At 42.4% G+C, this 12,423-nt stretch overlaps 2 protein-coding genes across 2 annotated transcripts in view; both read right to left on the minus strand.

Annotated features, from left to right (window-relative positions):
- The window catches only part of flad1 (flavin adenine dinucleotide synthetase 1), a 276,153-nt gene that overhangs the window by 253,587 nt on the left and 10,143 nt on the right, over positions 1 to 12,423 (minus strand). The window lies entirely within an intron of this gene.
- Positions 33 to 11,970, minus strand: znf687a (zinc finger protein 687a). The gene is made up of 12 exons (XM_074653636.1): positions 11,875 to 11,970; positions 8,746 to 10,671; positions 7,458 to 7,713; positions 7,126 to 7,313; positions 5,884 to 6,068; positions 5,614 to 5,790; positions 5,327 to 5,489; positions 5,000 to 5,230; positions 4,762 to 4,874; positions 3,567 to 3,663; positions 1,166 to 3,479; positions 33 to 785 (listed from the first exon to the last, which is right to left on the minus strand). The coding sequence occupies exons 2-11, from the start codon at positions 10,648 to 10,650 to the stop codon at positions 2,865 to 2,867; spliced, it is 3,930 nt and encodes a 1,309-aa protein (XP_074509737.1). The 5' UTR covers positions 10,651 to 10,671; positions 11,875 to 11,970; the 3' UTR covers positions 33 to 785; positions 1,166 to 2,864.

Consider the following 12,423-nt stretch of genomic DNA (forward strand, 5'->3'; position numbering starts at 1 on the left):
AAAACAAATGAGTTAAAAGAAGATAATGTGCCAGTTTTCATTATTCTTTATTAACTTTTGGTTAGAAATTGTTTTGTCAATGCAAAAAAACGGAAAAAGTTAAATAGAACAATGTGTGTTAAAGCATTGGATAATCTCCTGAGAAAGTAAACATAAGCACAAACAGGTCACTGATGACTACAGCACATTAAAGGGATAATTCTTAAAAAAAACAACTAAAAACTCAGTGATGCAGATCCATGGGTATTATTAGCTCAGTCTATGGATCTTGTGGTCGGAGATATTTCAGCCAGACGTGAACAGCAAAAGAAAAAAAAAGTTGCAACTAAGCAAAGACACTAAAGCAAAATGCATCACTCGAAATCTTTCAAGCACCCAAGACAGAATATGGCATCTCTACTAAACTTTCAACACGGTTTCTCCTCTCAGGCCTCATAATATCCAGCCACAATTCAGTCATGACTTTTCTGTTTCATGCCCTTCTATGTTGATGTGGATACTAAGTTGAAACCTGCCCATCAAAAACACAACACTGCCAACAGTCACTGAGCCATGGTGGAACATCGGATTATGTTCATCTGGTTTGTTTTAGCGGTGCTAAAGAGTAAAGACAAATTCACAATACAAGGTTCAACATGTTCTTATCATCTTAGTAAAGCATAAGGAATAGACGCAATATTTGGATAAACGCACCCCGAAAGCCAAAATAGATCATTTTACTTCCATCTCTTGTTCACCGAGAAGGAATAAATCATTTAATCGAATGTAAATACAGTACATTCCACCTAAAAAAAAGGTATTAAACATTCAGTTTTACCTCGTTAACTACCAATTGAGTACACTTCAGATTATTGCTAACCATTTCCAAAAGCAACATTTTTAAATTGGATACCTTCTTGGTGGTCTTCATTCATTTCAGTACAATATAAATATACTGTAAACACAATGGGACTTCAAACTTGCTGAGACAGGTTATTAATACCAGTAAATATTTATAGGACAGATTTACATTTTTTCAATTGTCTTGAAACAATTTACCACGTTGGGCATTGAAAGAGTTATTGGTCGCTGTAATTATTCCTCCTGTCCAGTCTTCAACTGGAAGACATTCCTTTATCAATATGATGTACGATGGGGGACAAAATCCACAGTCCTCATTCTGAGCAAAAATATATTCCAAACTGTAAGTTTCAGCAGTTTGAGTTAGACAAACGATGTAGGTATCTTCCTAAGTTTGCCTTTTTAGTACCACATTTCCTCTGTGTGTTAGTATCCCGCTATTGCAGCTTAGCAAGAAAACACTACATGAAAACGCAAAGAGGAAATTTGATGGGTTACGTATTAAAAGCATCCATCCATTATCTGAAACCGCTTATCCTATTCAAGGTCGCGGGGGGGCTGGAGCCAATCCCAGCTGACATTGGGCGAAGGCGGAGTACGACCTGGACAGGTCGCCAGACTATCACAGGGCTGACACATAGAGACAACCATTCACGCTCACATTCACACCTACGGGCAATTTAGAGTCATCAATTAACCTGCATGTCTTTGGACTGTGGGAGGAAGCCGGAGAACCCGGAGAGAACCCACGCTAACACGGGGAGAACATGCGAACTTCACACAGAAGGGCCACAAGCCGGGTCTGAACCTGCAACCCTCTTGCGGTGAGGCGACAGTGCTAACCACCGTGCGGCCCCTATTTGAAGCAAATCTCTGTAAATTAGTTTTCATATAAACACTAAAATGCACAGAAGTTAATGGCTGCATTTAGAGGTGGGAATCGATCTTAAATATTATTGTAGGTTTTTGAAAATGGCTGGCAATAAGAAAGTTTACACATTTAAGGTAGGGTTGGTAAAGATTTTAGAAAAATGTTGTTATATTAATTGAAATTCTCATTACATCCCGACAGCAATCAATAAATGAAATACTCTGATAAAAAAAAAGGGGAAGAAAATCTGCTATTTATAGCTGTTGCAGGACTGTAATAAACCCGTCCGATCATTTCTTTCGGGCCGAATGTAATGATTTGACAGGCTGCTTGACAGCAGTGAGTAGTAACAATAGCCATGTTCACCGTTCACATTCATTATGATACGTTTATGTTTGTAATGATAATTTGGGGAAAGGAGCTTTGGAGGGAAGCGACACTGTCAGTGTTGCCGACTTGGCACAATGCTTTACTAGAATCAGGGACTTTTGGAGCTAGTAGGCAGCTAGTGCTGATAACTACTTTCATGGGAAAAGAGTTGGCATCACTGGGCTCGGTTTTTTCGGTTGGATCATTTTTAAAAATCAAGTGTGCTCTTGCTAGTTACTCAACGACCCTGTCTTTAATAGTAACAGAGTTAACATATTCTAAACCGCTGCGATGATTATCTAAAAAATATGTAAGAAAAAAAAAGTACTTTACAGAAAAACACCTGGGTTGCCGTTCAAGCGTCTCCTCAGTAGGATGAGAATATTGAAATCAAAACAGACACATTCCATTGCGGTCCATCAACATTCAATGAAATAGCCATCATAATCACAGTAGGATCACAGTTCTCTACAGGCACATTATTATGTGGACATGGTCACAGCAGTCAGACTAACTGTTCACCGACGAGGAAGTAGCGCTATCTCGTTAGTATCATTACTGACCACAGAAATACAGCATTAGATCCTGAGTATCAAGTAAAAGGTTAATCTTATCTCCACCAGTGAAAACACATTTGATTGTATTACAATCTATTCACATACAAACTCCCTTCTACCACTGTTCTTTGGTTAAATTAGTGCAAAGGTGTGCCAACACACACTTTGATAAGTTGACAGTAAATAAGGCACTTGCAAATAATCACTTACCCAAAGTATTTGGCGTCTTAGGGAGTTTTTCCAGCGTTCCGTGCGCTGATAAAAGCCATACCGTGAGTTCTGAAGTGCGTAGTCAGATCCGTTGCCTTTTCAAATTGTTTGCCGCACACCCTACAAGCCAGTGTGCCGTCCTCTTCCTTCCCCTGAGAGGAGGGCGATGCTGGTGCAGAACCGTCCAGAGAGCTCTTATCATCATGGCTCCTGCTGTTACCAGGGGAAGGTGCTGCGTGCATGCTGAGGGATTGCTGGTTATCAGATGCATCTCTCACTTTGTGGGTGATGAAACGATGGCGTGACAGGGAAGAGATGGATGTGAAGCAGGCACCACACTGTAGACACTGCTGACCGCCGCCGCTGCCCTCCGTCGCTCCTCGCCGGTGCTGGCTGATATGCTCCAGGAACGACGCATGGTCCTCTGTGGTGAAGCCACAGGGGGCGCAGCGGAACCCAGACTCAGGAAGGGAGAATGGGGCAGAGGAGGAGGATCGCAACTTCTTCACTGGACTCACGCCATCTGTGGACTCTTCGTCCTGCTCCATCCTCACAACAGCTCCTCTCTGTCTCCGGCTAGCCCCTGAACTGCCGTCCTGTTCTGAAGAACTGTCGGCCTCATCTGCGCCTGCCTGTGACGAGAGGAAATCAAGGCAACTGCCGTTAACAACGTCTCAGTAAAAAGTGTTTGACTTCTTAAAAGAAGAAGAGTGACTTACCATGTTCTGGCTCACTGGGTCATTGCTGTGTCTTTGTTGAACATGCCTCTCCAACATCGCTCTGCTGCTGAATGTTTTCTTATCCTCACTACAGAACCTACACACACACACACACACACATCACTTATATTCATTAATGTACTCTGTGATGATTTAGTGACTGCAGTGAAGGTTTGAGTAGGCATCATATTGTAACATCACTTATTTCAAGAATCAGTTACACCTGAAGTAAGGCTAATACTTCAAAACTTTGACCGTTGCCATGGTAATCAACGTCAAAATGTCATAGTAAAGTATGTCATAAAAATGTCATGGTATAGTATGTCATGCAAAGTCATAGTACAGTATGTCATAAAAAGTCATGAAAATGTCATAGTATACTATGTCACAAAAATGTATGTCAAAAGAATGGTCATAGTATAGTATGCTTGACATATGTCACAGAAAAGTCATAGTATAGTATGCCATAAAAATGTCATAAAAAGTTATTGTATAGTATGTCATAAAAAACAATCGTATAGCATGTCATAAAAGTAAAAAAAACTCATAGTTTAGTGTCGAAAGAAGTCATAATATAGTATGTCAAAAGAACTCGAAAACAGTCATAGTATAGCATGTCGAAAAAAAAGTCATCGCATAGTATGTAGAAACAAGTCATAGTATAGTATGTCGAGAAAAGTCAATAAAGTCAGTATGTATGTTGGATAAAAGGTCAAAAAGTCAAAATACAGCATGTTGAAAAAAAGTCAAATTCATAGAATAGTATGTCAAAAAAGTCAAAGTATAGTATGTTGAAAGAAAGTCAGTATGCATGTAAAAAAAAAGTTATAGTAAAGGATGTTGAAAAAAAGTTTAAAAAAAAAAAAAGTCACATTATAGTATGTTGAAAAAGTCCTTTTATAGTATTTTGAAAAAAGTTGAAAAAAGTCATCATATAGTATGTCGAAAAGAAAGTCATAGTAAAGTAATTTAAAAAAAAGTCATAATACGTCGAAAAAGTCCTAGAAAAGTATAATGAAAAAAGATGGGAAAAAAGTCCTAGTATAGTATAGTATAAAAAATCAGTGAGGTCGCTACCTGACTGCTTACAATAGAAATTCTTTTGATAATAGTTTAAACTTTCGAACAAAGTGCCAGCAAAGTCAACTGGTGTGTCAATAATCAGGATAAGAAATGAAGAATGTGAGATACTCACTGGCAGCGAAAGCAACGATTCGTGACTTTGTGTTTGTCTCTGATGTGACGTCTCAGACTGGACGTGGTGGTGAAGGAGCTCTCACACTTGTTACAAGGAAACTTCTTCAGTTTCTACACAACACAAACACAAAAACAGTTGGTTACATCTCTTCATTTACAGCTGTATCTAAAAACTAAATTAATTTAGTCAAATTATACATCCTAGACAGCAGGGGGGGTATGGTAGACTTCCAGACCTTGCTATGTTGTTCAGCCATGTGGGTAATGTAGTCTTCCCGGTCTGTGTAGCGTGCGTGGCAAGGTGCACACTTCCACCCTGACGGGGTCTTCGTCCTCTGCGTCTTTACTTTCTCCTCATCCATCGATTCCTCTCCATCTGAGCTCTCCAACTTCACTGAAGGCCGCGAACGAGAGGGAGCAGCTGGAGGTGAAGGCAACTCTTGTTTTATCGTGGGAGTCTTGTGGGTCTGAGTAACAAGAAAGAAATAGAGTGTTAGAAGGCTGTCTTAACACTAACTGAACTACAGTATATTAGACACTATACAGTATACGCATGCATGTACCTTGAAATGGTCCAGAAGGGAATTCCTCTGAGAAAACAACTTGGTGCACTCGGGGCATTTAAACACATGCACCTTCTGATTTGTTAAATGAGTGTCAAAGTGGACGTACAGCAGGGACTTGTTTGTAAAAACTGTGTCACACATGACACATTTATAAATTGACCTGTAAAAGGATAGAAAAAAATCGTGTCAATTAATTGAAAGGAAAACATTTTTTCTAATGAGAAAAAGCACATTTGTGTGTGTGTGTGTGTGTGTGTGTGTGTGTGTGTGTCTGCAATATATACATGGTCTGTCCTTCAGTGAGCGTTGGATGTTGGGCACTGATGTGATTCTGTATGCTGGGAGCAGACTTGAAAGCCATGGGACAGCTGGGGCATTTGTGGAACATATCACAATGAGCCTGTTGGATGTGAGACTTCACGGAGTTAAGCCCTCCAAACACCACCAGGCAACTGGAACATCTGCAGAGAGAGAACAAATTGTTATGGCAGAGAAAAGAGGGAAACATGGGGCATATAAATAGAATTCATGTGGGTATAACAACGACATCACACCTGTATCCAATGCGACGTGAAAAGTGTAAACAGGTCTCGTCAAGGTGCGTTTGAAATAGCGGCTGCTTGGCCGTGCCCCCACACTCTGGGCAGATGTGTGGTGGGCAGCCTTGGTGGATGCGTTGATGAGCTGCTGCACTGCAGCTGTTGGGCAGCAGCATGGGAGGAGAACAATCTGTGCACGACTGGAGAACAACAGAAGAAGAAAGGAATGGCCAAAGAAAGGAATTAAGTTCAAATTCATTTTTATATAATTGAAAAAACGAATTAAACTTCTTTTCTTCACACTCAAAAGACAAACCGAGATAAACTTCCCACTCATTCCTGAATGATGCACCTTTTGTGGTTTGGAGGGGTCTCAATATTGTGTTTGTTGTGGAGTGAGTGAGATGCTGCTGTACTGACTATCAGTGTGTATTACGGACACGGACATTTTTTATCTGTCAAAACATAAAGGGAGATTTGTCAAGTATTCAATTCTCTTATCAGCACGGGAGTGGGCAAATATGCTGCTTTATGCGAATGTGTGTATATATTTATTATTGGAAATCAATTAACAACACAAAACAATGACAAATATTGTCCAGAAACCCTCACAGGTACTGCATTTAGCATGAAAAATATGCTCAAATCATAACATGGCAAACTCAAACCCAACAGGCAACAACAGCTGTCAGTGTGTCAGTGTGCTGACTTGACTATGACTTGCCCCAAACTGCATGTGACTATCATAAAGTGGGCATGTCTGAAAAGGGGAGACTCGTGGGTACCCATAGAACCCATTTTCATTCATATATCTTGAGGTCAGAGGTCAAGGGACCCCTTTGAAAATGTCCATGACAGTTTTTCCTCGCCAAAATGTAACGTAAGTTTGGAGCGTTATTTAACCTCCTTCGCGACAAGCTAGTATGACATGTTACCAATGGATTCTTAAGGTTTTTGTAGTTTCACATGATACTAGTATCATCACTCTAGCTTTAAAACTGAGCCCGGTACAACCTCCAAAAGATTGATTGCATTAATGCGTTAAAGAAATTAGTCGCATTAAAACAAATTTGCGTTAACGTGTTATTATCGCGTTTACGTTGACAGCCCTACTTGTAAGCTGTTTTGGTGTTTAGCAATATATCGATTGTCACTTTCTATAATGTCTTTAAATAAAGGGAATGTATATCTCTGATGACACAATTGTGTGTTCATGTAAAACCCAATAAACCAAGTTTGAAAAAAATAAAGACTCACAGATGTTTGTGCTGGTTTGATTTCTTGGAAATGCTCTGCCATCTCTTCTTTGCTGCGAAACTGAGCCGGACACTCAGGACATTTACTACTGACGTGCTGCACTGCCTCTGCGTTCTTCTTGGATACTGATTGATTAGGCTGGGGTGTTGGGTTTGGGGTGGCCTGGCCTGTAAGGGATGATGATGGTCCTGAACAGAATGACAAAAAAGGATGGAGAGAGCACGCCTGAGGAATCAATGAGGAATATACAAAGAGAAACATAATCGCACACAGGATTCACATCCAAAAGAACAATTAAACAACGGTGTTGAGACAGAACAGTGTTAACCAACCAGTTGCCATGGGTTCCTGATGGCCAATCATCTGCTCCACAGGTACAGGTTTCATGACCAGGTGTGAACACTGCATGATCAGGCCTCTCTCCTTGTGCTCTCTGGCGTGTAAAAGCAGGCTGCACTTGTTGTAGAAGGCTAACCGCTTGGCGCAGTGATTGCAGGTCACCTCAATCCTCAGCGAGCGCCGATCGTAGTGCCGCGCCAAGCTCTGCTTCAGGGCAAAGGCATCACCGCACTCCAAACAGCGGTAACCCTGCACGGGATCAGACATTCATCTTCTTAGATATTGACATTTAATATGAAACGGAGCTATGTAAAACAATGCTGTGAGCTTGTCATGAAATTATGATTAATAAAAACAAATTAAGGTTAGTTCTGTTAGAGGAAGCCAGCCTGCTAAGAACATTATATGTTACAATGAAAAACCTATGACACTGTTCACAAAGCAGTATCAGGTGAGTTATTGATAATCTATTATGGGTCTGTGGCAGGGGTACCTAGACCCCCTGTACACCTGGCATTAAAATGTGTCTTGTATCCAGATTATATCTAGATATGATTTAACCTGATTACATTTACACCAGATATTAATATGTGTCTCCAGTGTCCACATTGAGATTTGATTGAGATCCGATCGCTCTGCCTGAGAGGGCTGAGAGGAAGGCTGCATTGCGCACAGGTTTGCAGCCGGGCACTGCCGGAGAGGCGGTGTGTAATGCGTGGACACATCAGCCTCAAAACGCCGCTGCGTCTACACTCGCAGACACAGAGGGATGAGGAGATGAGGCGATGAGCACAGACAGAGCAGTGGTGGGTATCTCTGGTCACGGTGTTCCAGTGACTGGAGGAGCACGATTCCCCCCTCTCACACACACACACTGATAGTGCCAAAGCTTTGAATATTCGCCGTTGATTAGCCTACTACCGAAGCTGTAGAGCCCAAAAAATTGTACTCAGGACAGCCCTAGCATTTACACTTGTGTTCGGTGTGGTGACAATGTGTCCCTGTCAATCTCTGGAGGTGGTTTGGTCGATCAGAACACGACAATCTGTCCTCAATGCGTTTTGGGTGCATTTACACCTGTATTTTAATGTGGTCAAGCACTATCTGATTGCAATCTGATCACCCAAAACTCATTTTAATGCCAGGTGTAAAGGGAGTCCGAGTTGCAGTTTAAACCGCAGATTTTTGTCCCTTAAAATGTCAGAAAATCGTGGAAACATTCAGTTAACTATCATATATAATTGACTATTTGTTTCAGTACTGTACACTATGACCTCTTACCTGTGCAGGAAGAGGAAGACCCCACTCTGCAGGAAGAGGTGAGCTCAGATCTGGTTTATAAATGGGCAGCAGGTTCTTATTGTTGAGGATCTTGTTGAAAGCTTCAACCAGGTTGGTCTGAGTCTTGGATATGATTGCCCCGGTGCTGTTAACTATGGAAGCTGGTCTGCTGCTACTTTGAGGCGTAAGCAGAGGTGAGGGTGTGGAAAGTGTCACCCCACTGTTCAGAGTTTTCTGACTCAGGCTGCGAGGGTTGATGCCACCAAGGCTGACTCTGGGAGCGGAGATGGAGGGCAGTGCTGCAGTTTTGGTGATGCTCACAGCTGTGGGGGAAACTTTAGGCTTGGTGTCCTCTGTGGTTTTGTCTTTGACCGTACTGGCCCCTTCCAGCGTTGCAGTACAGGCGTCCTGGAGCATCGCCATGGCAGGCATCGGAGATTGCTGTGATAACTCCTTCTTGGATCTTGTGTTGTGAAGTTCTGGTGAAGGTTTTATTTTTTTCACACCCTTGGTAGTGGCTCTTCCGCTTCTTTTAGGGGCAGCACCAGTCACAGTCCTTTTGACGCTGCCTTTGGGCATTTTGATTTTAACTTTGAGGGGACGCAACGGCGATGAAACTGTCTCGGCTGCACTAGCAGACACAGGATCCTCAGTGTCAGCACCACGGCTCTCCTCGTTTAAATTTTCTCCATCTCCAGCCGCCTTTTCACTACGCTCCTCAGTGTCACCTGGCCGGTCCTCTTCTTTGGGCTCACTTTCCATGAGCTCCTCTTGGCGCCGGAAGTCCTTGTGGTTCGCTGCTTTTTGGACCGTATCGGGGCTGCTGCTTCTCTTGGGGACTACAAGACCTGTCTCACTGGGAGGTGGGCTCTCAGGCGAGTCCCTCTCATCAATCACATGCTCTGGGTATTTCTCCTCTTGGACTGATGCAGAGCCCGTGCTGAGAGAGGGGAGGCAGGCCTGGGGGCTCAGTGAAGGAGGAAGAGCTGTGGAAGGAGAACTGGGGGTGGTAGGTCGCCCCTCCTCCTTAAGTTGGGGTTTAGGTTTTGCAGGTGCCAGAGAAGGCAGACGAGGAGGATGAGAAACAAGACAGGAAGTTGTTTCAGGAGACCCAAGTAGCTCATACCGTAGTTTTGCTCTGTGTTTAAATTTGGGAGGGGAGGACATTACAGATTCTGGGCTCTCTTGGATCACCAGCGGGCTTCCTAAGTCTGGCTCTGAGTCTTCTTCATCCGAGTGCATAACATGCTTAAATCTAGCCCCGTTTTGTGGTAAAGGGGAGGATGACGGACTTCTGAGGAGACAAGTTTCCTCCTTCTGAGGGGAGTGAGGGCTGATCGAGTGTGGCGAGGGAGGAGTTGAGGAGTTGGGACCAGCACTAGTCGAAGACTGGAGGTAGAGGTGGGGCTTCAAACTGTTCATGACATCAGTCGTGCGCTGGACCGATCCAACCTTAGCTCCTTCATCGCTTTCACTCTCATTAGCGTTAAGCGTGGACCTCAATGGTGAACGAGGGGGCCATGGCTCTGGGCTGGATTGACCCTGATCCATGGGGACAGATCCCTCAAAGCCATTGGCAATCTTGGGCTCCACAGGGGCATCAGCGGGTCTTTTGGGACCAAGTTGTGACATGAGGTCCCCCACCTTGACCTGAACCTGAGAGTTTAAGCCACTGCTTGAGGGTTTGTCTGTTTTATCCTCCTCTTCAAAAGACTCGGACCGTACGGTGTTCTTCACAATAACACTGACCACAGGAGGTGACCCACTCTCTCTCTCATCCGCATTAGTCCCATCCTCATCCCGTTCCTCCTCTGGACTTGACTGAATGGCCTCTTTGGCATCAATATCAGGAATGTCAAAAGCTGCCAGCAAATCATCAAAGTCTGGGGTCTTCATATCCCCCATTGCCAGCACAAGGCTCGAAACCTATCGGGGGGGGCAAGGAACAGACAAACGCATACAACGTTAATTTAATCACGATACGTTCACACAGCTAAACTACGACACCAACCAAAGCCAAGACGTCTGGCTCTCAGGACCTCACATCACTCACAGACAATCTGCTGCAACTTCCCAAGAGACGGAAAGCCTCAGACTTTTTCTAAGTAAGAGAAGCTGTTCTCTGCTGGGATTGTACAAAAAACAGACATATTATAATGTGGAGAATTATGAACTGTCCAGATCCCGGTTTCTCAAATTAAAGAGCACATCTTTCAGCTGGATGTCTGGATAAAGAAATGCACAGAGAAGTGAAGTATTTCTAAGGATTGGTTGGTATAACAGGGCGATTCAAAGTGCTTTACATAAACATTCAAGAACATTGCAACAAAGTGCAAAAGAACATTAAGACATAATTAAAACAGTTATAAAAACATAAAAACATTAAAGATTGGAAAATAAAAACAAGCTAAAAATAAAAGCTATAGGATAGAAGCTAAAATAGAGTACAACACACAAGAGTAAAAGTTATAGTGCAGTATAAGATCATTATCTGGTTTAATAAAAGGCAGCAGCAAACAGGAAAGCTTTAAGCTTTGATTTAGAAGAGCTCAGAGTTGGTCCTGCAGGTTTCTGGGAGCTTGTTCCAAATATTTGGTGCATAAAAACTGAACGCTGCTTCTTCTGCATGTTTAGTTGTGACTCTGGGGACACTAAGCAGACCTGATCCAGATGACCTGAGAGGTCTGGGTGGTTCAAAACATAGCAGAAGATCAGAAATGTATTTTTGCCCTAAACCATTTAGTGCTTTTATAAATATGTGACAGCTGGTTTCACAAAGAGGGCCGAGAGTGTTTGGTGTTGTTAATCTGCTCCAGACTTTACTGATAACAAGATAAACAGGTCTAAAGAAACAAACACAAGGTTGCATGTCAGACTTGGCTGACTAACTCACGTTGCAACAGGTGGCTCCTGCTGCTAGCAGCTAGCTCAACGTTAGCATGTAGCAGCTAGCTCGCCTCGTTAGCCTCAACAGACCAACTTTTACTCACCTAAACTATCATTTAGCTTCATCAGAGCAACACTCAGCTAACGTGGTGCTACTGTAGTATGTTTGTTACGTGTTGTGTTCGTTATAGTTGAACTTAAACATGAGCTCGCGCGTGTATTTATTTAATTAACTTGATTTACCTGCTAGTTAGCGAAGTTGGTTCCTGCTTTCCTCTCCGACGCATAAATACCGCGTCATCAAAGCGTGCGACAGCGACTTCCCAGCATGCCTCACAATACATGTTCACAAGTTAAAGGTGTCATGCAAAAAAAAACTTTTAAAATTTTACTTAAAATACAAAAGTATTAGCATGAAAATATACTTAAAGTAACAAAAGTACTCAATTCAGGTTTTATGCACCAAATATCTGGAACAAGCTCCCAGAAACCTGCAGGACCGCTCCAACTCTTTTAAATCAAAGCTTAACACTGTCTTGTTTGCTGCTGCCTTTTATTAAATCAGATAATGATCTTATACTGCACTAGAGCTTTTACTCATGTGTTATATTTCTATTTTAGCTTCTATCGTAGCTTTTATTTTTAGCTTGTTTTTATTCTCTAATCTTTAATGTTTTTATAACTGTTTTAATTATGTCTTAATGTTCTTTTGCACTTTGTCACAATGTTCTTGAATGTTTATGTAAAGCACTTTTAATTACCCTGTTGCTGAAATGTGCTCTACAAATAAAG

The sequence above is a fragment of the Sebastes fasciatus genome, chromosome 12 (genome assembly GCF_043250625.1).
Source record: "Sebastes fasciatus isolate fSebFas1 chromosome 12, fSebFas1.pri, whole genome shotgun sequence".
In the NCBI taxonomy this organism is placed as follows: Eukaryota; Metazoa; Chordata; class Actinopteri; order Perciformes; family Sebastidae; genus Sebastes; species Sebastes fasciatus.

Bases quoted from the DNA above. Each gene is read 5' to 3' on its own strand.
- znf687a (XM_074653636.1), bottom strand. From the start codon at position 10,650: ATGGGGGATATGAAGACCCCAGACTTTGATGATTTGCTGGCAGCTTTT. The intron at 6,069-7,125 runs GTGAGTCTTTAT...GTTGTTCTCCAG, and splicing joins TCAAACCAGCACAAACATCT to TCGTGCACAGATTGTTCTCC. The intron at 5,231-5,326 runs GTACATGCATGC...CTTGTTACTCAG, and splicing joins CCCTTCTGGACCATTTCAAG to ACCCACAAGACTCCCACGAT.